The sequence below is a fragment of the Equus asinus genome, chromosome 20 (assembly GCF_041296235.1).
Source record: "Equus asinus isolate D_3611 breed Donkey chromosome 20, EquAss-T2T_v2, whole genome shotgun sequence".
Lineage (NCBI taxonomy): Eukaryota > Metazoa > Chordata > Mammalia > Perissodactyla > Equidae > Equus > Equus asinus.
This window is the reverse complement of record NC_091809.1, coordinates 86,160,255-86,185,179: the sequence shown is the minus strand read 5'-3', so window position 1 is coordinate 86,185,179 and position 24,925 is coordinate 86,160,255. Positions and strand designations below refer to the sequence as shown.

Genomic DNA, 24,925 nt, shown 5'->3' with positions numbered 1-24,925 from the left:
ACTTACTAATAAGAAACAGAGCGAAGATTTGAACCCAACATTCATGTTCCCAATCTCTACATAATATAGGTTATCAGTACAAAAGGACCTAGAAAAGCATTTGGCACATGGTAGGGATTCAATAAATAGTTGTTGCATAAACAGTACAATAATATGGAATAATTCTGGCAAATTATCTGCATAACTCCTCAGGTAATCCAGAAGTAATATTTGGAAAATTCAAAAATTGCAAATGGGAAAGCTATCTTTGTTTAATTCAAACAGCCACTACCACCCTAACCCCACTAATCCCCAAGTCTATCCCAACTCCCAACAATTTATTGTTTTTATAATTGTATCACTAAAACATAACAAAAATCTGTATTTCCTAATTTAAGGAGGAATTCCCACTTATTTGAAATCTTATTATTTACCTTAAAGCCAAAGTAATTGTAAGAGAAATCTCGGTCATAGATAATGGCAGAATTCAGGCGCTGATGGAGGTGAGAAAGAACCCATAATTAAGATAATTAGACTTATTTTTACAAAATCTGGCATCTTTCAGCCCTGACTCCAGAACTAAAATTGATATAGGATATAAAAGAGATAACACTAAGTATTATTATTGTAGAATAGAAATCCATATCTAACGTTAAGAAAAAATATATATATATATAAATTGACTATCCTAATTAGGTTTAAAAACATGTATATTAAAAGACTAGAAAAGAATATGTAAATATAAGTTACACATAAGTAAACTATAAATTTCCCTATTATGTTTATAGTACATCTCCAATTAAAGAGAGAAAGAACATGAGCATAAAACGGACTATATTATCATCCTTAAACATGTTTTTAGACTACTTGTTAATCCAAAAGTATTGGTACCACATATTTACTAATAGATATTTTTATTTTAAATATTAGCCGATTTTAAACTGCACATAACAATATAATGATAAACAACGACAGAAGGTAGGATTACATTAATTCTTAGCCTCTTCAAAACCCATGGTCCTTTAAGAGGTTTTAAACAAACTGCTGTTGTTGACAGTAAGATTTTATAGCAGAACTGGCCGTTGTTATACAGTTTTTGTAGGCTATAAAGCCATTCAGAGGAAGACAAAAGCAATTAGGTACGAATAATCATTTCGGATAGAGAAAAATGGAGCCAGTTTTTCAAAATACTAAGTGTTTCTGCATAATGATCCACATCCAAGGACTAGAAAAATCTATATGAAACTCTTCCCTTTGTCTTAAATTTTTAAGGGCATCTTTGTTGCCAAAGGCAAGTAGGGGCCTAGTATGAAAAATAAAGAACTGAAGTTCCTGATTATCAATATTTGTTTTTTAGATACAGGTTTTTGCTACTATTGCTTTATTTTTGTTTTTAACCTGTCTTCAAGATTATACATATGAACAACACACAAACTTGGTTTTCTTAGTCTCTCGAACATCAGATATATATTTAGAGAGGTGGTCAACTAATCCTTCTATTACCTAAAGTGAAAACTGGTTTCTAATCTGTCTAGATATCATAGTAAATAAATCCTGTGTGCAACAGGCCTAGCTAGACCTACACATCTTTTCCCTTCTGTCTTCTGGCATCTAGTTAAGAAAGGGATTGGAACATAGGTAGATAATTTTTAAGCTGCTGAGCAAGATCTTTCAAAATTTTACCTGAGCAACCTTTTTGGGAGTCAGTTTCGCAAAATTTTGAAGGCATATACTCTGGCTCAGCAATTCCACTTAAGGGATTTATCTTACCGATATACTTATTTATGACCAAATCATCTACTATACAAGGATACTGACTACATTGAAAAATGGAAATCAAATATTCAGCACTAGGGGCCGGCCTGGTGGCACAGCAGTTAAATTCGCACGTTCCGCTTCAGTGGCCCGGGGTTTCCTGGTTTGGATCCCAGGTGCAGACACGGCGCTACTTGGCAAGCTATACTGTGGTAGGTGTCCCATATATGAAAAAAAAGTGGAGGAAGATGGGCCCGGATGTTAGCTCAGGACCGGTCTTCCTCAGCAAAAAGAGGAGGATTGGCAGCAGACGTTAGCTCAGGACTAATATTCCTCAAAAAAAAAAAAAAAAAAAAAATCACTGGAGCAATTCTTACATATATGTACAATGACAATATAGCTATAAAACGGGATGCTATACAGCTGTTAGAATAGGGCAAATTCATAAATGCATGTACAGAACCATCTCTAAGATATACTTGTAAGTGGAAATAGTATCAGTGACAATATAATGCATAACATGCTACCACTCTAAGGAAAAGTACACACACACACACACGTACTATAGACTAGCTCTGGAAAAATACATTTTAAAATGATAAAACGTTGTTTCTAGAAGAAAACTAAGATTCAGAGAAGGAGAAAGAATTGCTTTTTACCTATATCTTGGTACTGTTTAAGTTTTTTTAAATGTGTCTGCTGCTTTTAAAAAAAGATCTACCAAAAAATTTCACCAGAAAAGCATTATACATACATCTTTGTTGGCCAAAACAATATCTAGTGTTGGCTTGGCCACCATGGGAGAGTGCTTGCCATTATGTGGATTTACGTAGTTGTAGAGATCTTCCATCACATCTAAAAAAAATACAACAGAAAATAAAAATGTCAAAATCACTTAACAGCTAATTCAGTCTTCAGGTAATAGTTTAAAACAGTGGTTCTCAACCCTTTTTTTCATCCCAACCCACCTCAAGTGGCGAGCGCAGAAGGTGCTCGATAAGCATATACATGTTGAAGAAATACATAATAATGCCTCACTTAAGGAAACAATCTTCCAGAATTAGAGTTAGTGTAGGCTCTTGTAGTTTGAAAAAGATTCCTACGTGATTCTGATACCCAAACCCACAGAAAATTATGGCCTGAAAGTAAAGTCGAAATTACAATCTCAATTTTCTTCTATCCTAACAGAATACGGAAACTCAACTTAAAGCTCAGAATCTATCATCCCAAACATTTCACTTCTATAAATGCACATTTAGTAAGCCCTCTCACTGTGCTCTTCTTCAAGACGTCACAGCAGTATTTGGCCCTCTACATTTACAGATAATACTTACACACATAACATACACACGCACACACAAAATGCTGGCATTTTGATTGGAATTGACTTGAATCTATAGATCAATTTTGGGAGAACCGAGATCTTTACAATAAATCTACTGAAGAAGGCAATGCAATATTTGAGGCCCAACATAATAGATCTGGAATTGAGAGCCAAAGGATTTCTAATCTCAGGCTACCAGCTGACTTCTTATATACCACATTTTATATAACAAACAAATTATTTAACCTTCCTCCGCCAAGATTCTCTGAGCTGTATAACGGCAGTGATGAAATGAAATGTTTGCTAATGGCAACAAAAGATTAACTGTTACACTTTGTTTAAGCCAGAACTTGTCAATAAATATTACTCATTTTTCCAACTGCACCACCACCACCAACTGCCTAAAGATAGGCTTCAAAAAAAAGAGAGAGGCTGGCCTTGTGGCCTATTAGTTAAGTTCACACTCCGCTTCAGCAGCCTGGGTTCACAGGTTTGGATTCCAGGCATGGACCTACACCACTCATCAGCCATGCTGTGGCAGCAACCCACATATAAAGTAGAGGAAGATTGGCACAGATGTTAGCTCAGGGCCAGTCTTCCTCAAGGGGGAAAAAAAAAAAGAGGAAGATTAGCAACAGATGTTAGCACAGGCCTAACCTTCCTCAAGCAAAAAAAGAGAGGAAGGTTGGCAACAGATGTTAGCTCAGAGCTAATCTTCCTCAGGAAAAAAGAAAAGAAAAGAAAAAGAGAACAAAAAGGTGAAAAAAAGGATCCACTGACCCTTCCATACAGCAGGTCAGCAGCCAGGAGAAATAGGAAGTTCTAGTCCCCCCTCTGCCATTAACTTGCACATTTTGCTTTTTTTAAACAAGATGTAACTTTTCTTTTGACATCCAAGGTTTCATTCTAGTACCTTATAAATTTTCTGAGAATACTAAATTCTTTCTAACTTCTTCCTCTAGACTCACCACTGAACACTTTCTTTGTTTCTTTGTGCAAATTAGAGACAGCAATCCTTGCTGCCAGGATAGCATAGTCAGGGTGCTTAGTAGTCAAGGTCGCAGCTGTTTCAGCAGCCAAAGTATCTAGTTCCACGGTAGTGACCCCACTGTATAAGCCTTGGATTACTTTCATGGTGATCTGAGCCTATAAAAACCAAACCAAGAATTACTTGAGCTTTCCCAAGAACCAACAGGTTCCTTAAGAGAGCAATGAAGAAAACAATCAAATTTATATCAAAATAAAACAGACAACTTCCTTTCCAGAAAAATTATCTTTCAGAATGGAGGGCTGTGGAAAACTTAGTAACAAGAACTCATAAACCAACTGAGCTGCCAGAAAATGCATACAATATTTACAATAAAGGGTGTCACGAAATAAATAAATCAATAAATTTTAATACCTAAGTATAGCTTTTACAAAGATTAGCAGTCTCACAGGGAAACAGCTAAAAACAGACCAATGATTATATAAGTATTTCCCCACCCTTCCTTCAAATTCTCCGTATGTGGTCAGGGTTTGAGCTACATACTTACTCATTTTTCCCCAATTCCACCTAAGAACAAGTACAGGAAAACAAATGAATCAAACTTTAATCACTCCAATTAAAGGAGATAAAGCCATAAATTAGGGTTGGAGCTGAGTCATCAAATAATTTAATGACTGCTCTTTCTTTGGCACTTCACCAATTAAATTGTCTCAACTTTCATAATCTTTTCTGATATTTCACAATCACCTTGTGAGATGGGTATTATTACTATCACCGCTTTACATGAGGAACTGGAGGCTCAGGTTACTGGGACTTGCCCAAGGTTACTGTCTAAGTCTTCTGGCTCCACATCCCATTCAACTTCACTGCATTTCACTGTTCTCAAGACCATATTCTAAGAGGTTCCCCTTTTTAAAACACACAATGTACAGGTTATCATCATACATTTTTAAGAAGAACAAATTCTAAGTTGTATATATATGCATGTGTGTAATTACTAGTTTATAATCTATTCCAATTACTTTATACCTAAGCCCAAGTTGCTCCTGATCACTTTCTTCTCAGATCCAGCAGATAAGTTATGTTCAGTAAAAGAGTAGAGAAGTCTTCTAAATAGTTTCTGGAGCTACATGGCAAGTAATCAGAACGTGGGATAAAATAACATCTGTGCGCTAACTGTGCCAGATCTAACAGCATACAGACTTTTCCAACTGAATCTAGCCTAGAAAGCTTGAGTGCTACAGCACCCTCGCACTTGAAATGTAGTAATGCATGAGGCAATAGAACAGCTAGGAGTCGAGAGACCTAGGTTCTTCCTCCTACACTCCTTCTAACTTGTACAAGTCACTCCCCTTCTCCCTTTGGATCTTTCTTATCTATAAAACAAGAAGATGAAATAGGATGATCTCTCGGGTTTGTTCCAACTCTAACATTCTACGGTTCTAATATTGTCTAGAATTCCTAAAGGTAAAAGAATTTATAATAAGCATATTTTAACGTTGTATAAAATTATTTTCTTTTGACCATTTTGGTCAATTCAATATTTCTCAAGCGTCTAATTACATAAATGCCAAGCATTGTGGATATCACGAGGAGAAGATACAGCCCACCCTCAATTCTAGGGAAGGATAGAGACATATAATTAATTTCTATATTATGTGGTTAATGCTATGAGGCTAGCATAAGTGCTACAGCAGTACAGATAAAATACCCAAAAGAGGCCAGGGCAACATGGGTGGGTTTGGAAACAAAGATTCTTAGAAACTCCATTTTAGGAAGATCATTTTGGAAGCCATGTGGAAGACGCATTTGAAGAGGGCAAGATTAGAGGAAGACCAGGAAGGAGGCTTTAGAGACCACTAGAGACAGCAGTCTACATAAGGGACGGTGCGGGTCTAGAGCAGAGGAGTTACAGAAGAGGAGAAAAGCAGAGCAACTTGTGTATGAATAGTTTGTTCTCCTTAGTGTAAATGCTGTTCATGAAATCTATTTTATATTACTTATAGGAATTCTTTCTACATAGACAACAAGAAAGCAAATTTCAAACCAGTTTCTACCCAAATGACAACAATTCCAAATTTACTATAGGCTTTTCCACTTATGAATAAAACAACTTACTCAAGGAAGACTCTAATAAGAAATGTTAATATCAAGTTTTCCTCTTTGCTCACTTTTATAGTTCTCTGAAAAGTCAGAAGTCACAGCACAGAACCAAAATTTAGAAAAAAAGTTTGAAGCAATGAATTCACATTTTATATCCAAAGCCATAAGCAGAATACCAAACCAAAATTTATATCAAGTGAGTGAAGGGACAGAGATAAAACACAAGTAAAAAGAATCACATGAAGCAAGGAACCCAAGACACAAACCATATTTACTTACAGGATCAACAAAGTCCATATTGAGTCCATAACAAAGCTTCTGGATTCGAGACGTAATTTTGTCAAACATAACCCGCTCTTGGCGGCCATCTGAAACATCAAACCATACAATTCATGCGAGCATTTACTAAGACAGCAACGTCAAAGAATCAAATGTAATTGACATGTGAACTTTTTAAATTGACCAACGTGAAATGCTATTTGACAGATAAAAGATTCAGACTCCCAATACATTCATCAAGAGATTATTTTTGTATCTTCAAAAAGCAGGGATTCTATACTGAAAGTTTTCCCTTTCCTTACATTGTAAATCAGATGGACTCTTGCAATAACTTCCCAAATGATCTGTTCCCTACCTTGTCCCACATGGCAGCCAGAATTATTCTTTTTTTTTTTTTTTGAGGAAGATTAGCCCTGAGCTAACATCTGCTACCAATCCTCCTCTTTTTGCTGAGAAAGACTGGCCCTGAGTTAACATCCGTGCCCATCTTCCTCTACTTTATATATGGAATGCCTATCACCTCATGGCTTGACAAGCGGTGCCATGTCCAAACCCAGGATCTGAACCGGCAAACCCCAGGCCGCTGAAGCGGAATGTGTGAACTTAACCACTGCGCCACCAGGCGGGCCCCAGAATTCTTCTTTAAAACTTAAGTCAAAATCATGTCATTACTCACCTGAAAACTTCCAATAGTGGTTTATCATCTCCTTCAGAATCAAAGTCAAAATCATTACAATAGTCCGTAGAATCTTACACAACGTGACTTGTGTGCCTCCTTCCCTCCCAACTTTAACTCCTAGTCTCCCCAATTCCTCACTTACTCTACCCTGGCATCCTTGCTATCTTCACCTCTTTCTGTCTTTGCTCAATGTTATCTTCTCAATGAGGCTTTCCCCCATCGCCCTATTTTAAATTGCAATGCCCCAAAGACAGCCTTGTTCTTCTCATCTCCCTCCTCCTCCTATCCTTTATTTTTCTCCATAGCACTTATCATCATCTGACATACCACATATTTTATTTATGTATTTGTTTATTGTGTTACTCTCCCCACTCATTCACTAGAATATAACTTCCAAAAAGAAAAAGATTTTTGTATGTTTTATTTACCAATGTATTCCCAGTGTCCAGACCAAGGACCAAGGTCTGGCACATAGCAGGTACTCAAATATTTATTGAATGCTAAATGATTTAGAAACCAGTCTTTATTCTAATTCTTCATGATAAATTTGGCTTATAAACTTCTCCCAGGGTAATTAATGATTTTGAATTTACTTCACATCATGTAAAAAAGTACTTCTATTTGTAATTTAACACAATCTTCCACAGGCAATCTCTTAGTTTTAAATATTTCGGGGATATGAAAGCAAATACATGTAGACCTTTTCTAGTTAGTCCTTTTATGATTTTGCACTTAGTTCATATTCCTCTTTGTCCTTCCTAAGAAAAAGTCCTACTGTTCTTAGTTTAACTTCAAATAGTAGCTCACTGAACCTTTATTTATTTACTCTTACCAGGAATAGTAGACATATCCAACCACTAAACAGTTTTAACCTTAGGTAAGCTACATAACATAATTAATCATCACAGGTTTTCATTTGTAGAACAGGAAAAATTATTGTATGTCTTCCACTTACCTCATCAGTTTATTGTGACAATAAAATGAGACAAGGTAAAAAGTGCTCTTGGTATAGGAACTTTGGTATAGTTACAACTATTATAGCTCATTAAAAATAAAGCTGCTCTTATTGGGAAAACATTGATCACAGTATCTGATACACAACAGTCATTCAATAAATGTTAGTATCCCATACTGACTCATTTAGTTTGTCTCCTCAGTCCCTTGTAACTAAAAGGCAACATGTTAAATATGTTTTTACATTTGGCCTTCTCATTCACATGTGTATTCTCAAACTTAGCTCAGTGGCTGGCCCAAGGTAAGTTCTCAAATGTTTGATGAACAATAAGACACCACTACTAACCCATCATCAATAGAAGAAGTTCATTTTTCTTCTACATTGATACTTTAGCACTAAGATAGTCCTCTTTTTGATCACTGTCGTGATCTCCTTTTCTAACCAGATTCATATATGCAGTGTTTAACCCTGGAATAGAGTAAATTAACTGGCCCACACTAGGACTGAGCCCTCAACACTCTACCAACTGGCTAACTAGGCAGACAGGTAACCACAAAGCAACTGAGCATTCTGCAGCTGCCAAATTAATCAGGAAACTGACAAAACTACAATAGCAATTGTCTTAACTCACACTGGAAAGGGGAGGCACACTAAAGATCTAAAGGGCCAGCGATACACGGTTCTCTAGCCTATCATTCCACTTGGTCGATTTTTTCAACCCAGATGCTGATTTTATCACATCACTAATCCATGCTTCTCATGCCTGCATTATTATCCTCTTCTCTCAAGCAAGGCCTTCCTTAATTTAGCCCAACATCACCTCTTCTACTATTCCCTATGAAATACTGTAAGTCCCAATAGGGCCTCTCAGTCCCACATCCACATCCTTGGTTATACCTTACTCTGACTAACAGTCCCTCTTCCACCTTTCCAAACATCTAACTCCTACTCACTCTCCAATTCTCACATCCATGAAACGTGCCCCAACCACTGTAACTCACACTGACCTCTTCCTCCTCTGAAATCCTCTAGAACACTAATTGTCTGATTTCCTCTTGGTTACAAGCTTTCTTTAATTCTTCTCACTTCAGGAAGACTTTGCTAATACTGTAAGACTAAGGATGTGCCTCGTCTACAAGGCACGAACTTTCTAGTCCTTCTACCTGGAATGTTCAGCCCACAGATCTTCACACAGTTGGTTCTTAGTATTACTCAGGGCTCAACTCAAATGTCAGCTCCCCCTGAGCTGAATCCCCAATCCGAGATTATATTCTCATTCATCTTTTATCACATTACCCTGTTTTACTATCACCATCTCACTAATCACTATCTAAAATTAACTGATTTTTATAGATTTACTTGCTTCCTGCATACATTTACCACTCTCACCCACACCAGAATGTAAATTGCATGTGAACACAGATTTAGCTTGCTTTGTTCGCTGCTGAATCCCCAGCACTTAAAACAGGTCCTGGCACAAAGAGGTGCTGAATAAATACTTTCCGAATAATTGAATGAATGGGCTCCTATAGCCTGTACTTTACCTAACACAGTATTTATCATATTTTATCACATCAACAGTTTTGTCTGTCTTCCTAAATTGATTGTAAGATCTTTGAAAGCAGGAACCATGTCTGCCTACTCAGTGCCCAGCACAGTATCCACAGAGATTTGTAAAATAATACAATGGGCTGTAAAGGGAATTAGAAAGGAAGGGAGGAAGGGAAGGAGGAAAGGAGGGAGAGTATAGAGAAAGAATGTGAAATATAAGAGATTATCAGAGTGCAAATGGATGCTTTGGAAGGTATTATTTTGAAAAGTTTTGTTTCAGTTTTATGTATATACATACATATAAGTGTGTGCACTCAGTCATGATGTAAAATGTAATTTTTACTGTGGGTTACAATCCAAAATTTTGGAAACACTATAGTAAATTCCAAAGCACACTTTACAACTCAGTCAGCTACACTGCACTTATTCCAATGGTTGTCAACTTTTATTTTTTTATTTTTGAGGAAGATTAGCCCTGAGCTAACTGTTGCCAATCCTCCTCTTTTTGCTGAGGAAGACTGGCCCTGAGCTAACATTCATACCCATCTTCCTCTACCTTATATGTGGGGACACCTACCACAGCATGACTTGCCAAGTGGTGCCATGTCCTCACCCGGGATCCAGGCCAGCAAACCCTGAGCTGCCGAAGCGGAACGCGGGCACCTAACCGCTGCGCTAACGGGCTGGCCCCAGAACTTTTATTTTTTTAATCTTAATCTCCTTGAGCAATATGATTCTCTCCCATGAAGAAAAATAGCTCAAGATAGCAGATGAGAAAAACTCATTCACATTCCCTTCTGTTTTCTAACAATTTTCGTATGGATTATTCCTACATCCCTAACAATCCTAAGGTCTTTGAAGATGGAGCTGCGTTCTCCATTATTTCCCTCATGGTGCTTAGCAAGATATTAGCACATTCAGAAGTACTTGAAGGCTGACTGCCAGTTGCCCTCCTAAACAATTACATTAAAATTAACAAAAACTATGGGAGTTAGTCTGCTACTACACTGGCACAACAAAAATAAGAGAATGGGGGGCTGGCCCCGTGGCCGAGTGGTTAAGTTCGCGTGCTCCGCTGCAGGCGGCCCAGTGTTTCGTTAGTTCGAATCCTGGGCGCGGACATGGCACTGTTCATCAGACCACGCTGAGGCAGCGTCCCACATGCCACAACTAGAAGAACCCACAACGAAGAATACACAACTATGTACCGGGGGGCTTTGGGGAGAAAAATGAAAAAATAAAATCTTTAAAAAAAAAATAAATAAATAAGAGAATGGGGGAAAAATCCTAAGCACATTAAAAATCAAAAGTAAAATAAAATAAACAAATCTAAGTACAATTTTGTACATTAACACACCTTGCTGAATGCTGCACTGGCAGACTCTAGCAGTGAACCATCTGGATGAAATTATGTTCTCCGAAGGAACGAGAAACAAAGTAAGCCCTGCCTTTTGCCGCCTGTTGTAGGTGGTACTTTTTAAACTACAGTATTTGGAAGTGGACCCAAAAGGTTAAAAATTCAACGCAGAGGTGTCACCCACTCCAGTAATCTACATCCACAAGTTTTCAATTCATCTCTGTTACAGATTTATCATAAGAGGATCCGCATTCTTCCATAACTTTTTCTAAAGGTCTAAAAACCTGGATGCTCATCTCTCTCTCACAGGAATGGACCAATAAAAGTGCACTATGTATTTTGGTCTTTGGTCTCATCAGCTAAAATGAGGGACTAGGGAAATTCAGAGAATGATGTTCTCAAGACACTAAAAACAGAAAGAAGGGCCACCACCGTCCACCTCTCCATCTCTTAGCTGTAGTTAAATCACTTGGACACATACCCACAGCACTTAGCATATATTTTAAAATAATTACTCTCATTCACTCTTTGAGCATCTACTCATGGCAGGTCCTATGCCAAGTGTGGCCATAAAGTCCCCATCTTTGAAACACTCACAGCCTAGTGGACAAAACAAACATCCAGTCAGTCAACCAGTATTTACTCAGTGCCTAGAATCTGAAATAACTTTATTGCTTTAACAGAGGCAAGTAGATTCGACTCAGAACTTGTTCGTACCTGTCTCACATGGTTCTCTGTTCAAAGTATGTTTTGCTCTTGATTTTCCAATCTGATTAAACCTCTTCCCAAGGCGGGGACTGTCTCCTCTGATAATTTCACAGAGCCAAGCCAAGGGCTGGCACAAAGGAGGCACTGAGCAACTCTAATGGGGAATAACCGCTGAGGAAGAACACAAGTCCCTTGGTCTTCCTGGTTCCCATCCTGTCAGATGCCTTGGCCACCCTACCCTGATCCAGTATCTCTTCCCACCGCGGGGAAGGACTCTCTCCCAAACTGACTCAGTCTCTGTTCCAAACTCCTCTGGGACTAGCCCTGGGGCAAGTGGCAACATATCTCCTCCAAAGGGCAAACTCCAGCGAGATGTCTGAGGCTGAGATCTGGCGTTTGTCACCCCACATTCCTACTCTCACTCCACGAAAGAGATCAGGAAGCCGATAGGTGCCGGTGTGGGGTACGGAGTCCCTTCTTTCCTAGTTCTCCCCAGTGCCTATGAAAGGTCATCAACCCCACGGTTTTCAAACAAACGTTTCAAATAAAGCTCCGGTGTGAGCTATGAGTTCGAACCCTGGCCTCCCCATCAACTAAAACAGGAAGAAGGGCCACCACTGTCCGCCTCTCCATCTCTTAGCTGTAGTTAAATCACTTGGACACATACGCACGGCACTCGGCATATATTTTTAAATAATTACTCTCATTCATTCTTAGAGCATCTATTCACGGCAGGTGACTCTGCGTCGGTCCCCGAAGCGCTCTCTGCGCTTCTGCTGCTGCATCTGTGAAGAGGAGCTAACGATCCCTGGCTCGGGGACTCGCGGGGAGGCGCGCACACTAACTCCTTCAGAAAGGGAGGTGTCATCCTTTTGAAATGCGGCGGGACCACAACGCTGGGAGGGCACCGACTGAGGGCCCGAGAGGGCACGGGGGCCGACGGACGGAAGCCGCAGGCCGAGCCGGCTGACAGGGCGGGAAGCGGCGGCGAGCAGGGCGGGAAGCGGCGGCGGGCGGGCGCGGCCAGGCGCTCCGGCGGCGGCAGCCCCGTCCCCTTTCCCCGGTCCGAGGACCCCGCCGCCCCCTCCCCGGCCTCTCACCTCGTTTGATCACATGCATCGCAGCTAGTGGCTGAGGCGCTGAGGGACCCAAGACGGGGCTGCAGCTCGGAGGCGCTGGCGGGATCGAGAAGGTGGCCGAGTGCGAAGGGTCGGGCTCCAGACGATGCTCAGAAGCAGGGACCGGAGTGGAGGCCAGAGAGCACTTCCCTCCACAGAGCCGAGGCGCGACAATCTGAATCCCCTTCCCGCTCCCGCCACCCGCGACGCAAAAGCGGCGCGACGGAGTTCGAATGACGTTACTCGACGCTGCCAGCGCCCCCGCCGGCGGGCGGAACTATCGTAGCAGAAAGTCGGCCTCGCCCAGTGGCCGCCATGTTGAGTATGGGCAGGGCCCCCGAGCCTGCGCCTCTCCTGCGGCCACGCTACATGTGGGCACGCCCGGCGGGAACGCGCTCTCCAGCCGCCATGTTGGATATGGGCAAGGCCGAAGCTGAGGCCCCGGGGCCGGATGGAGCGAGCAGAGCCCGCCATGCCTGGCCCCGCCCCTCTCGTCCCCGCGCCGCCGCCGAGGTCAATACAGTTCAAGTATTTTTGAAATACTAACAACAAAAACCCGACCATTGAAGATACTTTTTCTTGTCTTGACGACTGTTGCATTACGATAACCCAAGACTGCCGTCCCATGTGGGCTGTGGCCTCGGATCTACAGCCAGAGGCAGCCAGGAGCCCAGGGCTCTTAGGTCAGCCACAAGTCAGGCACTCAGTCGGCTTGGAAGAGAGCCTTGCTAATAAGGCACTGGCTTTGGATTTTATCCTGAGAGAAATGGGAGCCCTAGGAGAGTTTTGAGCAGGGAAGGACCATGACCCAAGCTTTTAGAATTATCCAGTGGATGGTGATAGAGACAAGGTTAGCAATAAGACTGGCGATAGAATGAGTTTAGGTTTGGTGACTGAATGTAGGGAGTTAAGAACAGATGAGAGACATAAGATACAAGGCCGATGTAGAAGCTTCTGATTTGGGCTACAGAAACTGATTTTTATGAAATCTCATGTTGCATCTCCTCCTAAAACCTTTCATTGGTTCCTCACTGACCTCCAGATGCATCCCACGCTTCCTGTGAGGTAATTCTAAAAGTCATAGGTGATAGGTGAAGCTATAGGATAGATAGGGTCAGGATGGCCTAGAGATAGGGCTGCCAAATTTAGCAAGTAAAAATAACGTGTCCCAAATATTGCATGGGACATAATTATACTAAAAGTTATTGTTTATCTGAAATTAAATTTAACCAGGCATCCTGCATTTCATCTTGTAACCCTACCCAGAGAGCTTTTGGATGTGTGTATTAGAACTTCATTTTCCCTTGTCAGAGGAGAAATAGTCTCTTCTTCACCCTGTCTGCTATGCTAAAGAGAGCACAGGGAACACAATGAGAGTCAAAGCCAGCAGAGGTTAAAATCTCCTACATGCTTTATTGGACTTCAAAGAGTCTTATGAAATAACACAGAAAAACCCATGTGAGGGTGTCCAGGGGGTACAAGGCAGTCTGTAGCCTAGCACCCTCCTAAGACCAGCCCCAGGTGTCCCCACCCCAGGCCCAAAAAGGATCCCAGAGTAAAGTCATGGCAGGGAGTGGGGCAGAGGGAAAATACCTTGACAGCCATAGCAAAAACAGGTAAGGGAGAGAGTTGTCTAGAGGGTGGGAAGGGTGGGGGGAAGTGGTCACACAGCCACCTTCACCTACACTATCTTCCTTAGCCACCCTCTTCCCTAAACTGGCTGTGGCCTTTGAGCCTCTGGCCCAGGCTATGCAGTAACATGAAAATGGGGTCTGACAAGGTCAGGGAAGTATGTGGTGCAGGCACTTGGGAATTCAGGAGATTTCTTTTTTCAATTTTAAACTGTCTTTTGGTTCAAATGTGACAACATCCTGCCCAATAGCTTCAGGGCCCCATTAGAGCCCTGCATGGTGGCTGAGGTTCCCATGGCCAGGGGAGCTGATTGTCCTGAGCCCCAGGAGTACTGATGCTTGGGAGCATTTGGGCAGCACCTCTTACAGACAAAAACCCTCCTGCAGTGTGGGGGAGCAGGGATAAAAGAGATGCAGGTGTGGGTGAGAGAAGAGAGAAAAGGTGACTGCCTTGTAGCCCACAACTCTAGCATCTACTCATCCTCCAACTAAGAGAGAAGTCTCTTCCAATCTATCCCCCAGCCTGGCCTCTCTTTAAAACTCTCTAATAGCTTGTTCTCTGGGAATTGGTTTCATTCCCCCACGGACCCCTGGAGGCCTGAGTGAGCTCCAGGCTGAGGTTCCCTCTGGCCCACCACACTCTCAAAGAATAAACCTCAAATATTATGCCCTAGGCCCCAGTCTGGGGCAAACAAAACCATTGGAGGTGGGGTGGAACAGATCTGAGGCACAGGAGTCAGAAGTTATTCTTAACATCTGCCCTAGCTACTAGGGGAAGTTGGAGAGTGGTGGGAGAGAGGAGCCTGAAAGCAGGAGACAGACAGAAACAAGAAACCAAACCTCAAAACTGGGACAGCAGAGACGGAAGCTGGACCCCAACGTGAAGCTGGGAGCTGAGGGGACAGCAACTAAGACATGCACTGAAGTGGAGAGGGAGTGACAGCAGCAGCCCATGGTTGGGAGGGAGGCAGGGCAGGCAGGCCATGGTGGTCAGTTAATAAATAATGTTGAAGGACCCAAGGATGAGGGGGGCAGGTATGTACAGTGCCCAGGCCCCTGGGCCAGCCCTTCCCATGCCCCACTCTTGGGGCCAGATATCTTGGAAGGGAGAGAAAGGGAGGCAGAAGACCAGGGAAGGACAAGCTGTCCTGCCACTGCCACCCTCATCCTGCCTATTTCTTAAGAGGCTTCTTAAAGATTTTGAGGGGAAACTTCTTCCGGCCTGGGCTGGAGTCTGTCTCCTCGCCAATGGAGCCATTATCCTCCTCAGCCACAGCCTTCTTGCCAGCCAGGTGGGGAATGCGTGTATTTCGGCTGGCCTGCAGGGCTCGGCTGTCCCCAGCTGGAGATGGTGTGTCTGGGTCTGGGGAACTGGAGCTGTGAGAACGGGAAGAATCCAAAAGTGGAGAACCACCAGGTGGGGCTGAGGGGCTCAGCTCCATCAGGCTGTGGGCCTTCTCCAGCCCGTGGTTCAGCGCCAGTAGTGCCTTCTTGGCCAGGGCAGGGCTGTCAGGCAGTTTCTCCACCAGAGACCCTGGGTGGACCCCCTCAATCAGCCGGTGGCTGCCGTTGGAAGTCATGGCATTGAGAGCTTCATCTGCAGCCCGGACCATCTGAGGAGGCTTGGGGACCATACGCTGGCGGTCACTCATGTGGAGGGAGGACTCCGAATCGGAATGGGTCAAATCCCTGCAAGACAGGGCAAAGAAGAAGAAAGGGACACAAACAGGATAGGGGGACAGGGGGAAGTTGAAGAGGAGAAAGGGACAACATGAGAAGACAAGGACAGGGCAGGAAAGTGGAGATGGAAAGAGGGGCAGGAGAGATAAAACAGAATAAACAGGCAGGTGAGAAAGAGAAGAATGAGAAACAGAAGTAAGTTGATATGTCATAAGTAAAGGATGAGAGAGCAGGGAGGAATAGGAATGGGGATAGATCAGAGAAGAGACAGGGAGAACAGAATAAAATTGGGGAGGAAGAAAAGCAAAAGGAGAAGCAGGTAGAAATAAGAAAGACCAAGGAGATAAAAAAGGAAGAAAAGGAAAAGTGATGGCAAGAGAAGAGACAAACAACAAGAAGCAAAAACAAATGTCATTATACCATCATCTGTCTGGCAAAGTGCTTTCTAATGCCTGGGCCCCACCCCTACTGAATGCCCAGGCCCTAAACTGGTGCAACCATAGGCTTCAATTGCAGAGGCATCCCCCTCAATAAAATCTCTGCCTTCCCATACTGGCTAGATTTCTTAGGACTCAGCCCTAAGCTAACACAGAACCCACATATTTCTCTGAGTCACCATTTTCCATGTCTCCCTCCCCACTTACTCCTGTCACATCCTGGGACACATCCAGTCTGGGCCAGGCCCCAAGGAACAGGGTACATGCAGTAAGTGGGCCTGACCCAGGCTGGGGAGGAGAAGGTTAGAACAGCCTTGCAAACAATCCCTCACCCAACCCAAAAGGCCAGGATGCTGCCTCTTCCAACCCCCTCACAGAATTCAAAGGTGGTCACAGAGAAGTGTTTCAGAGTTCAAAGTCAGCTGGCAGCAGGAAGGGTGGGTTCTCTTATAGAGCTCTGCTGACAGGGAGAATGTAGGGAGGTGTAGAAACACAGGGTGTTGCCCTTTAAGGAGCAGTGGTTCAAAAGAGCTGTGCACTCGCTATAAATCATAAAGTCTGACTCAATTTCCATCTCTGCCTGAGGCTTGCTGTGTGACCTTGGACAAGTCATCTAAACTTGCTGGTCCTCAATTTTGGCCAAATGAAGACAATACCAATTCAATTATCTTGCAAGACTGTTCGGAGGATCAAATATGTTGGCAAAGCACTTAGAAATGGAGAAAGTACTGTGGGAATGAAGATGATGAGGCCAGTCAAGCTGGACAACCCATATGTGGGCCAGTCACAAAAGGCTTCTTTGCAAGGCTGAGTTATGGGGATGTGGCACTGCACACTGGACATGCACACACAGAGGCTAGTCCAGGAAGTCAAGACCCTTTAGGGGGCTGGCTATCCCTAAGAAGGCCATGAACCAATTCCCGATGCCACCCCTCCTGCCTCTACAGACAAGAGGGTAGATATGGGGATTCCCTGCCAATCCTTTAACCCTCCTTCTGCTTTCCCAGAGGCCAGAGAACCCATGGCAGAGGCAGAAGAGAGGGCTAAGGGAAATGCTTAAACATCCAAGTCAGGAAGCCAAAGGGAAGGAGTCATGAGTGGGAAAGGAGAGCACCACAGGATCTGGAAGGAAGGAGGCTATGGGTCAGAAATTAGGGAGGGCACCAGGCCCCTGAAACAGGCAAAAGCAGGAGGTTGGCTCATAGCTATTCTAAGTTTAATTCTCAGTAGGAAATAATTAATTAAGCAGCCACCTCATGGGCCAATACCTTCTTGGAGAAAGGCGATAGCAGAGAACAATTCCAGCTCCAACTCCCGTTCTAAAAATACTATTTCAGCCACATACTCTAGCGTTTACCATTATTCAGTCTCATACTTGGTTTAACATATCTGACACTGTCCTTGCTTCTATTTAAATGTGCCCTTGTTTCTCTAAGCTCCAATATGATGCTCTCCATATACTGCCTTTTCTACACATTTATGAATCACAGAGGAAGGTGCTCAGTGGAAGGAAGTTCTGGGAAGCAACCACACTGGGAAGAGGGGCCCTTTAGGCTGAGGAGGTGAGGCTCCTAGGACCTTTCTAACACCAAGGAAGAGAGGTCAAGAGGCTGCTCACTCCTCCTGGCCCACAGTCCCATCTGGTCATGATTCCCATCCCTCTATGCCTCTATCAACTAAAAGCTGAGACTTCCAAAGCAAGAAAACAAACTGGGAGGAAGCCTGAGTAGATGTAGGAGGGAAAAGGCCCACTGAGGCGAGCTCACCTCCCCTCCCTGAATCTCTGAGACAATTCAGGCCAGGGGTGTCCCTCCCCAAAGGCTGGGCTGCCTTGGGCTCCCATTCCAAGCTACTAACCTTACTAGAGAGCCTGTTTGCCTTTAGAGATGATCCTCTGGTGCATGGTGTAAAAGAAAATTAAGTAGTGAACAGGCCAGGTGGATGCAGGTACCTCCCGACCCTCCCTCCCCACTGCCCTCACTTGGGCCTTGGAGCATGAGATTCACAGCATCCCCTTGTGCCCCCAGCCCAATTCAGTCCTCTCCATCTGTATTCAGAGGGGCAGTCTCCCTGCCTAGGCTTTTGGATGAAAATGAGGATGAGAATGAAGATGAGCAGCTCTGCTGAGTGATAATGCTAGTAAAGGCAGTCCCTTTGTGAGAGAAAAAGGAACAGCCCTCAAGAATAACTATCCAGACGTTCAAGGGGCAGAGCTAGAGAGACTGGTATCCAGAGAGAGGCAGGACCAAAAGAAAGCAACAGGGTAAGCAGGCTGCAGCCCAGAGGCCAGGACTGGGCCATGGTCACAACTTCAGAGATGAGAGTTCCTTCCAGAGGAGGGGGGACTTTCTGAGGGTCTAAGCTTGTTCCAGGTAAGATCAAGGCTACTATCTCTGACCCTAGCCTACCATCCTGAGGTATTAGCAGGGAAAGTCCCTGCAGCTGCCAGACCAGGCCTGGGAGAAAGCCTTTCCCCAATTCTTATACTATTATTACCCTTAACTTCCTACTCAGAGAGTACTTTAATGCCTGCCCCACCTATAAACTTTTCTTGTCCAAGACCGCTAAACCTGTTTCCCTTCTATTCCCTAATTCCATGAAGGGTACTACACCTATTCAGTCACTCAAGCTAGAAACCTGGGTGTCATCCTAGACTCTTCCCTCTCCTTCACTCCTCATAGCCAGGTACCAAATTCATCCTCTCCTTTCCATCCCAAGACCTCGTTACCTCCCCTAGTGGTCTACTGCAATGACTTCCAAATTCCTGTAGTCTCTCCCTTCTTTCCTTCATACAGGCAACTAAAATGTTATTTCTAAAATGCAGATCTGACCAATTCACTTTCTTTTAGAAACTCTTGCAGTTGTCCATCTCCTAAAGGGTAATGGCCAAAGCCCCTAGCCTTTGAGAGCCCTTTATCATTTTAGCCTCATCTGCTACCCCTTCCCAGCAACACATATCCAATGTTCTAACCACAAACATATCATATTCTCTTGAACCTCCATGCCTCCGCACATGATGTTTCCTCTACCTAGAATACACTCTCCTTTTTTCTGCACACAGAGTTTTAGCACAAATGTCATCTCTTTTGTGAAGCATTCCACCCAGGTACACACTGTTAGTCACTCCCTCCTCAACACCCATAGCACTTATCAAATTGTCCCACAATTATTATGTACCTCTCCCAGACCAGACTGTAATTCTTGATGGCCGGGATTGTATCTTATCATCTATGAATCCCCATGCCCAGCAGAGCCTGGCACAGAGTAGATATCAATAAATGTTTTTGAAGGAGTAAAGGAAGTGAGGACTCCACTGAGATAATGGATGTGAAAGTGCACAGTTTAGGCAAAAGTGCTATAGGACTGTGAGGGAGGGGGGTTGTTACTCATTTTTAGAGTCAGCATACCCCAAACAGAGAAGGGAAGAAAGGTCTGGGGAGTTAGGCTGACCTAAAGAAGGAGTCTCAGGGCTGGGAAAGGGCAGGACAAGGAGAAGAGGCCCCATTGCACACCCCCCGCCCCGACAGATGCCCACATAGCAGCCAGCAGGCAGAGGCCAAGGAAAGGTGGCAGAAAGGGAAGGAAGGGAAGAAAGAAAGAGAAGAGATACAGCTGATACCCCAAGCTCTCTGAATGCCCTGGCATCACAGCGGTGCTGTCAGAAGGGGGTGGGTCAGGGTAGGGCTCCATCTGGAGGAAATAGGAAGTGCTGTGGTGGTAATAAACAGGGTGGACATGAACGGTGGTGATGGAGGTAGTGGAGGTGGTGGTGGTGGTGGTGGTGGTGGTAGAGGAGCAGGAAGAAGCAGCAGAGGCAGATGGAGAGCTGATCTCGTGGCCTTCAGAACTGAAAGACTGTCCAGATGAAAGGCTGCGCATTCGCCGCAGAGATACCCGGCTTGTCAAGAAGTGGCCAGCCTCGCCCTCTACCAACCTCTGAGATCCTAGGCCAAGTTGTGTCTCCGTCAGGCGCTGCCGGACACTGCTCTGCAGGCTGGGGGCTGCAAGGAGAGTGAAGAAAGTGTGAGGGAGGGGTAGCCTATTTGGGGCTGGCAGGCAAGCAGGTTTGCCCATGGATAAATGCTTGCTGGAGACCACTCTGGGCCTTTGGTGCCCAATCTGGAAAATGGGGCACCTCCTCCCAAGAACCTCCCACCAAGGGTCCTAAAAGCAAGCGGAAATGGAAGATAAGGTGGCCAGGTCAGTTTTAGTGGCAATTCCAATAGAAGGAGACCTAGGGCCAACATTACTATAAAGGGAGATGGCAAGGCGTTAATGGGAGACCACAAGCAGGACAGGGGAGGATAGGAGTTGGAGGCAAGGTCCGGGAGAGCACTAAGAACCAGCCTTTTTAGAAAGTAAACCTCAGGAAATAAGTCACAATTTAGACAAAGATTTTTACACAAACATGTTCATCACATCACTATTAATAATTGTATGAAAGTAAACATAAAGGTGGAACAATGGGAAAATGATAATACATCTAATTGCTGGAAGACTATACAGCTATTAAAAATTCTGCGTATGAAAAGATTTTAAAAACGTAGAAAAATGTCTATTAAAATGCTCAGGGAAAACAAAAGGATATAAAATTATATATAAAAGAAATACCTTGAGCTATGGAACACAAAAGACTAGAGTTTGAAACTAGACCTTGGCCGGCCCAGTGGAGCAGCAGTTAAGTTTGCACATCCCGCTTTGGTGGCCCAGGGTTCACCAGTTCGGATCCCAGATGTGGACCTATGCACTGCTTGGCAAGCCATGCTGTGGTAGGCATCCCACATATAAAGTAGAGGAAGATGGGCGTGGATGTTAGCTCAGGGCCGGTCTTCCTCAGCAAACACAAGGAGGATTGGCAGCAGATGTTAGCTCAGGACTAATCTTCCTCAAAAGTAAAAAAATTAAAAAAAAATTTAAGGGGCTGGCCCCGTGGCCGAGTGGTTAAGTTCGCGCGCTCTGCTGCAGGCAGCCCACTGTTTCGTTGGTTCGAATCCTGGGTGCGGACATGGCACTGCTCATCAAACCACGCTGAGGCAGCGTCCCACATGCCACAACTAGAAGGACCCACAACAAAGAATATACAACTATGTACTGGGGGGCTTTGGGGAGAAAAAGGAAAAAAAAAAATCTTTAAAAAAAAATAATAAAAATAAAAAAAAAAAACAGAAACTAGGCCTTTCCACTTCTAGCTGTGACTTTGAGCAACTTACTTCCCTATTTTAATTCCTAATTTATAAAATTCTGCAGAGTTGTTGTGAGGCTTCAAGATAATGTATTTAAAGTACCTGACACAGTTCGTGGCACTCAATAAATGGTAGTGGTTATCGTTACCCTGATGACATAAAAAATTATTTAAAATTTCACAGATAAAAGACTGAAAGAAAATGTGCTCAAATATTATGTTCATATTTACTCTCTTACTTTCCAAATTCCCTCTGATGAGCATGTAAACAACAAAGAACCAGCTCTTGGATCAATGTTGCAAATCAGGCTCTTCGAAGACGATGGCCACCATGCCCAGTGCAGGGCTATGGGGGCACCTAGTAATTTAGGAATGTGCTAGAGCATCCCCCTTGGGCTCAATCCCAGCTCCAGCTGAACACAGAATTTACACCTTTGTTTTTTCTTTTCTACCCTGGCAGATGGGCCTCCTTGCCTTCTCCCTAAAGATGGGAGAAAGGGCCAGGTTACAAGCAGGGCAGAAGCCTTGGATGAGCCACCAGGGAGAGAGCACAGTTCCACGGTGATGGAGAGCTGGGGAGGCAGGGCCTCTATGGCTGGTGGCTTGCAAGGCATGAGAGGGAGGCGGAAGAGGAAGTATGGAATAGAGCGGGGGAAAGGGAGAAAGAAAGGGAAAACAGAGAGGAAAAGGGAGAGACACGAAAAAGAGAAAAGAGGGGGAGGATCTTTCCTTCCCTCTTTCCATCCCAGCCCAGCTGGAAAGAAGGGCCACCAGGACATCTATCTAGCCGGGCTGAAAGGAGAAGCGTAAGCCTTCCATCACCATGGGTGTTCTCTCTCCAGGTCTCAGCTGAGCAGGCTGATCCTTCTCACCCCCGAACCCCTCCCTGCAATTAGTAGGGACAGTGCTGAGGGAACAGAGGGAGCAGGCAGGGGAGTGAGGCAGGCAGGATAAGGGGCCCGTGGGGTGGGGCAGGAGTGTTGGTTTAGTCCCCAAAGTTGGAAAAATAAAAGCCCCAAAGGGGCTCCTCAAACCCGGGTATTTCCAGAGGGACTGATCATCCGAGCCGGCGGATGTTGAGCAGAGAGAGCGGTCACTGAACCTACGCCCCATCAACCAGGCAGCATCTAGGGTCCAACGGCCAGGCCAAAATGAGAAGAGAATCTGATTTACAGGGGGCTTCAGCCTGCACATCGATGGGATAAGGGAAGGGCCAGGGGCAAGAGGTGGGTGGGTCAAAGCTAATGAAGGTCCCTCCCAAGCCAGAGAACATAGGAGCCTTTAGATGATTCGTCAGGATCAAGCTCTGCCTGCTAGTGATCCTAACCTTGTTGGGCCTTTGACTAAAGCCCTGACAAGATATCAGACCAGGGAGACAAACAGCTAGGCCAGAGATAAAATATCATTGAGGAAATTTACAAATAAATACTGTCTGGAGCTAAAATCCAGCTTGATTAAAGAATCTGGCTTTCTGAAAGTGAGCCCTAACCCAGCCCCAGCTTTCTGCCATCCCTTCTGCACTCGTGGGATATGGGCCCAGGACAACAGCTTTTCCATAAAGGTCTGTTCTATTTATCTAAAAGAGTCTCTGATCCAAAGAAAAATTCAACTGGGCCAATAAGGGATAAGTGCCTTCATTCACTGAAGACTTCCCAAAGAGTGCTGTCTCTTTTGACTTTGCTCTACTCAGCTCTCATCACTTGGGGTGGGGGAGGGGGGGAGTGCGTGCACGAAGACCCAAGACAGAAAGTAGGGAGGTCCAAGAGTTCAGGTGGAAAGCCAGACATGTTTGTGGAGGAAATTCCTCGCGCAGGAGATTCCTCCTGCACAAGAATGTCTTTCTGGCTTGGAGGATTTAGGGCTATAACATTGTAAGGGACTATTGCTTCCTGGGGCCTCACACAAAAAGGCAGAAAGGGACATCATTCCATTCATCTACTTTAACAATCAGGAATAAAGAATAAAAATGAAAACAAATAAAAGCAATAGTCAAAATGAATGCCATTTTTCTATAACGAACCACTCAAAGAGATTATTTTTATAAAGGTAGATGAAGGGGGGAAAAAAGAAGAATAAAGGGATTAAAAGAACACCAAGAGTAAAGGAGACACACTTGACACAATAGACCCAGAGGGGCAGACAGAGCAAACAGCAAGGAAAAACCACTGAAAGGACAACTAGAAAGGAAGAGCCTGACGCAAAATGCGCTTTATTAACCAAGGTCATGAGTTGAACTATCTTCCTTGGTATCTGCCCCACATGCTGTTCAAGTACAGCTGAGGCCGACGATTTCTTAACCTGTGCATCAAAGGCTCCTTCCTTCATCCTCACCCAGGAGGTCACCTACACTGCATGGACAAGGGTGACACAATCTCCTCATCCATGTCATCCACGTCGTCAGTCATGATGAAGTGGGCAGGGTTGGGGCGCGTACTGCCCATCCAGCTGGGGTCTATGTTGAGGGCAGCCACCAGTGAGTGAATGCCAGGGTTATTGACAATCTGGAAGCCACAGAGGATCTCAATCTGTTGCCAGCGGTGCAGGCGCTCCCGCAGTGCTGCTGTCACCTCACTCAGAGCTTGCCTGAAGACAGAGGAAAGAAAATTGCAGGCATGGGCTGGATGTGAGCCTGAATAGGAATAAGACCTCTTCTCAGAGGAACAAGTTGGGGGGATATGTGTAAATAACAAACACAATTTAATCATAAAGTTAAGAGCAAGGTGGGAGCTCAATAAAGGCTGGGTCAGGAGACCAGACTGTCCCTCTACCAGTGAAGAAGTAGAACTGGGGTTGGAGGCCCTGTACACCCTCAAATCCTGAGGATGGGATGGACATTGCCAGACGTAGGCAACAGGTGCTACTTACTTAGCTGTTAGGATTTTGTGATCCACATCATCCAGGGAAGAGCTGTGGGCCACGTGGAAGGTGCCAAAGAGTGTGTTTCTCTTCTTTTTTATCTTCTCAGCCTGCAAAGATGAGGCCCTCAGCTTAAAAACAGCAGGGAGTAGAGGTTGGAAAAATGAGAAATGCCTTTCTGTGGCTAGGTCCCCCTCCTCCTAGCACAGCTTTGGCTGCACAAGAAAAAGGAAGAGAAGGGAAAGAGAAAAGGAAGGCAAAAGGAAAGAAAAGAGTAGAGGAAAAAAAATAGAGGCATCAAGAGAAGCAAAGGGATCCCATGGCAGTACCCTAGCCCTGGGAG

General features: G+C 44.2%; 2 protein-coding genes across 10 annotated transcripts in view; both read right to left on the bottom strand.

The window, feature by feature from the left end:
* RRM1 (ribonucleotide reductase catalytic subunit M1) overlaps window positions 1-13,122 on the bottom strand; it is a 34,732-nt gene extending 21,610 nt beyond the window's left edge. The window contains exons 1-5 of one of the 2 annotated variants that reach the window (XM_014841956.3): window positions 12,779-13,122; window positions 6,429-6,517; window positions 4,027-4,204; window positions 2,489-2,589; window positions 414-473 (exon numbers count right to left, since the gene is read on the bottom strand). In XM_014841956.3, coding sequence (XP_014697442.1) covers window positions 414-473; window positions 2,489-2,589; window positions 4,027-4,204; window positions 6,429-6,517; window positions 12,779-12,797 — 447 coding nt within the window. In that variant the 5' untranslated portion in view covers window positions 12,798-13,122. The remainder of the gene's footprint in view (window positions 1-413; window positions 474-2,488; window positions 2,590-4,026; window positions 4,205-6,428; window positions 6,518-12,778) is intronic. The other variant, XM_044753387.2, reaches the window with a different exon arrangement.
* A 1,067-nt stretch (window positions 13,123-14,189) lies between these two features.
* The window catches only part of STIM1 (stromal interaction molecule 1), a 172,247-nt gene continuing 161,511 nt past the window's right edge, over window positions 14,190-24,925 (bottom strand). For 3 of the 8 annotated variants that reach the window (XM_014841951.3, XM_070490808.1, XM_044753388.2), the window contains 4 exons: window positions 24,592-24,692; window positions 24,074-24,309; window positions 20,164-20,545; window positions 14,190-16,116 (listed from right to left, as the gene is read on the bottom strand). In XM_014841951.3, coding sequence (XP_014697437.1) covers window positions 15,600-16,116; window positions 20,164-20,545; window positions 24,074-24,309; window positions 24,592-24,692 — 1,236 coding nt within the window. In that variant the 3' untranslated portion in view covers window positions 14,190-15,599. Of the gene's footprint in view, window positions 16,117-18,401; window positions 18,439-20,163; window positions 20,546-22,760; window positions 22,854-24,073; window positions 24,310-24,591; window positions 24,693-24,925 lie in introns of all 8 variants that reach the window. The other 5 variants (XM_014841954.3, XM_070490809.1, XM_070490810.1 and 2 more) reach the window with 4 other exon arrangements.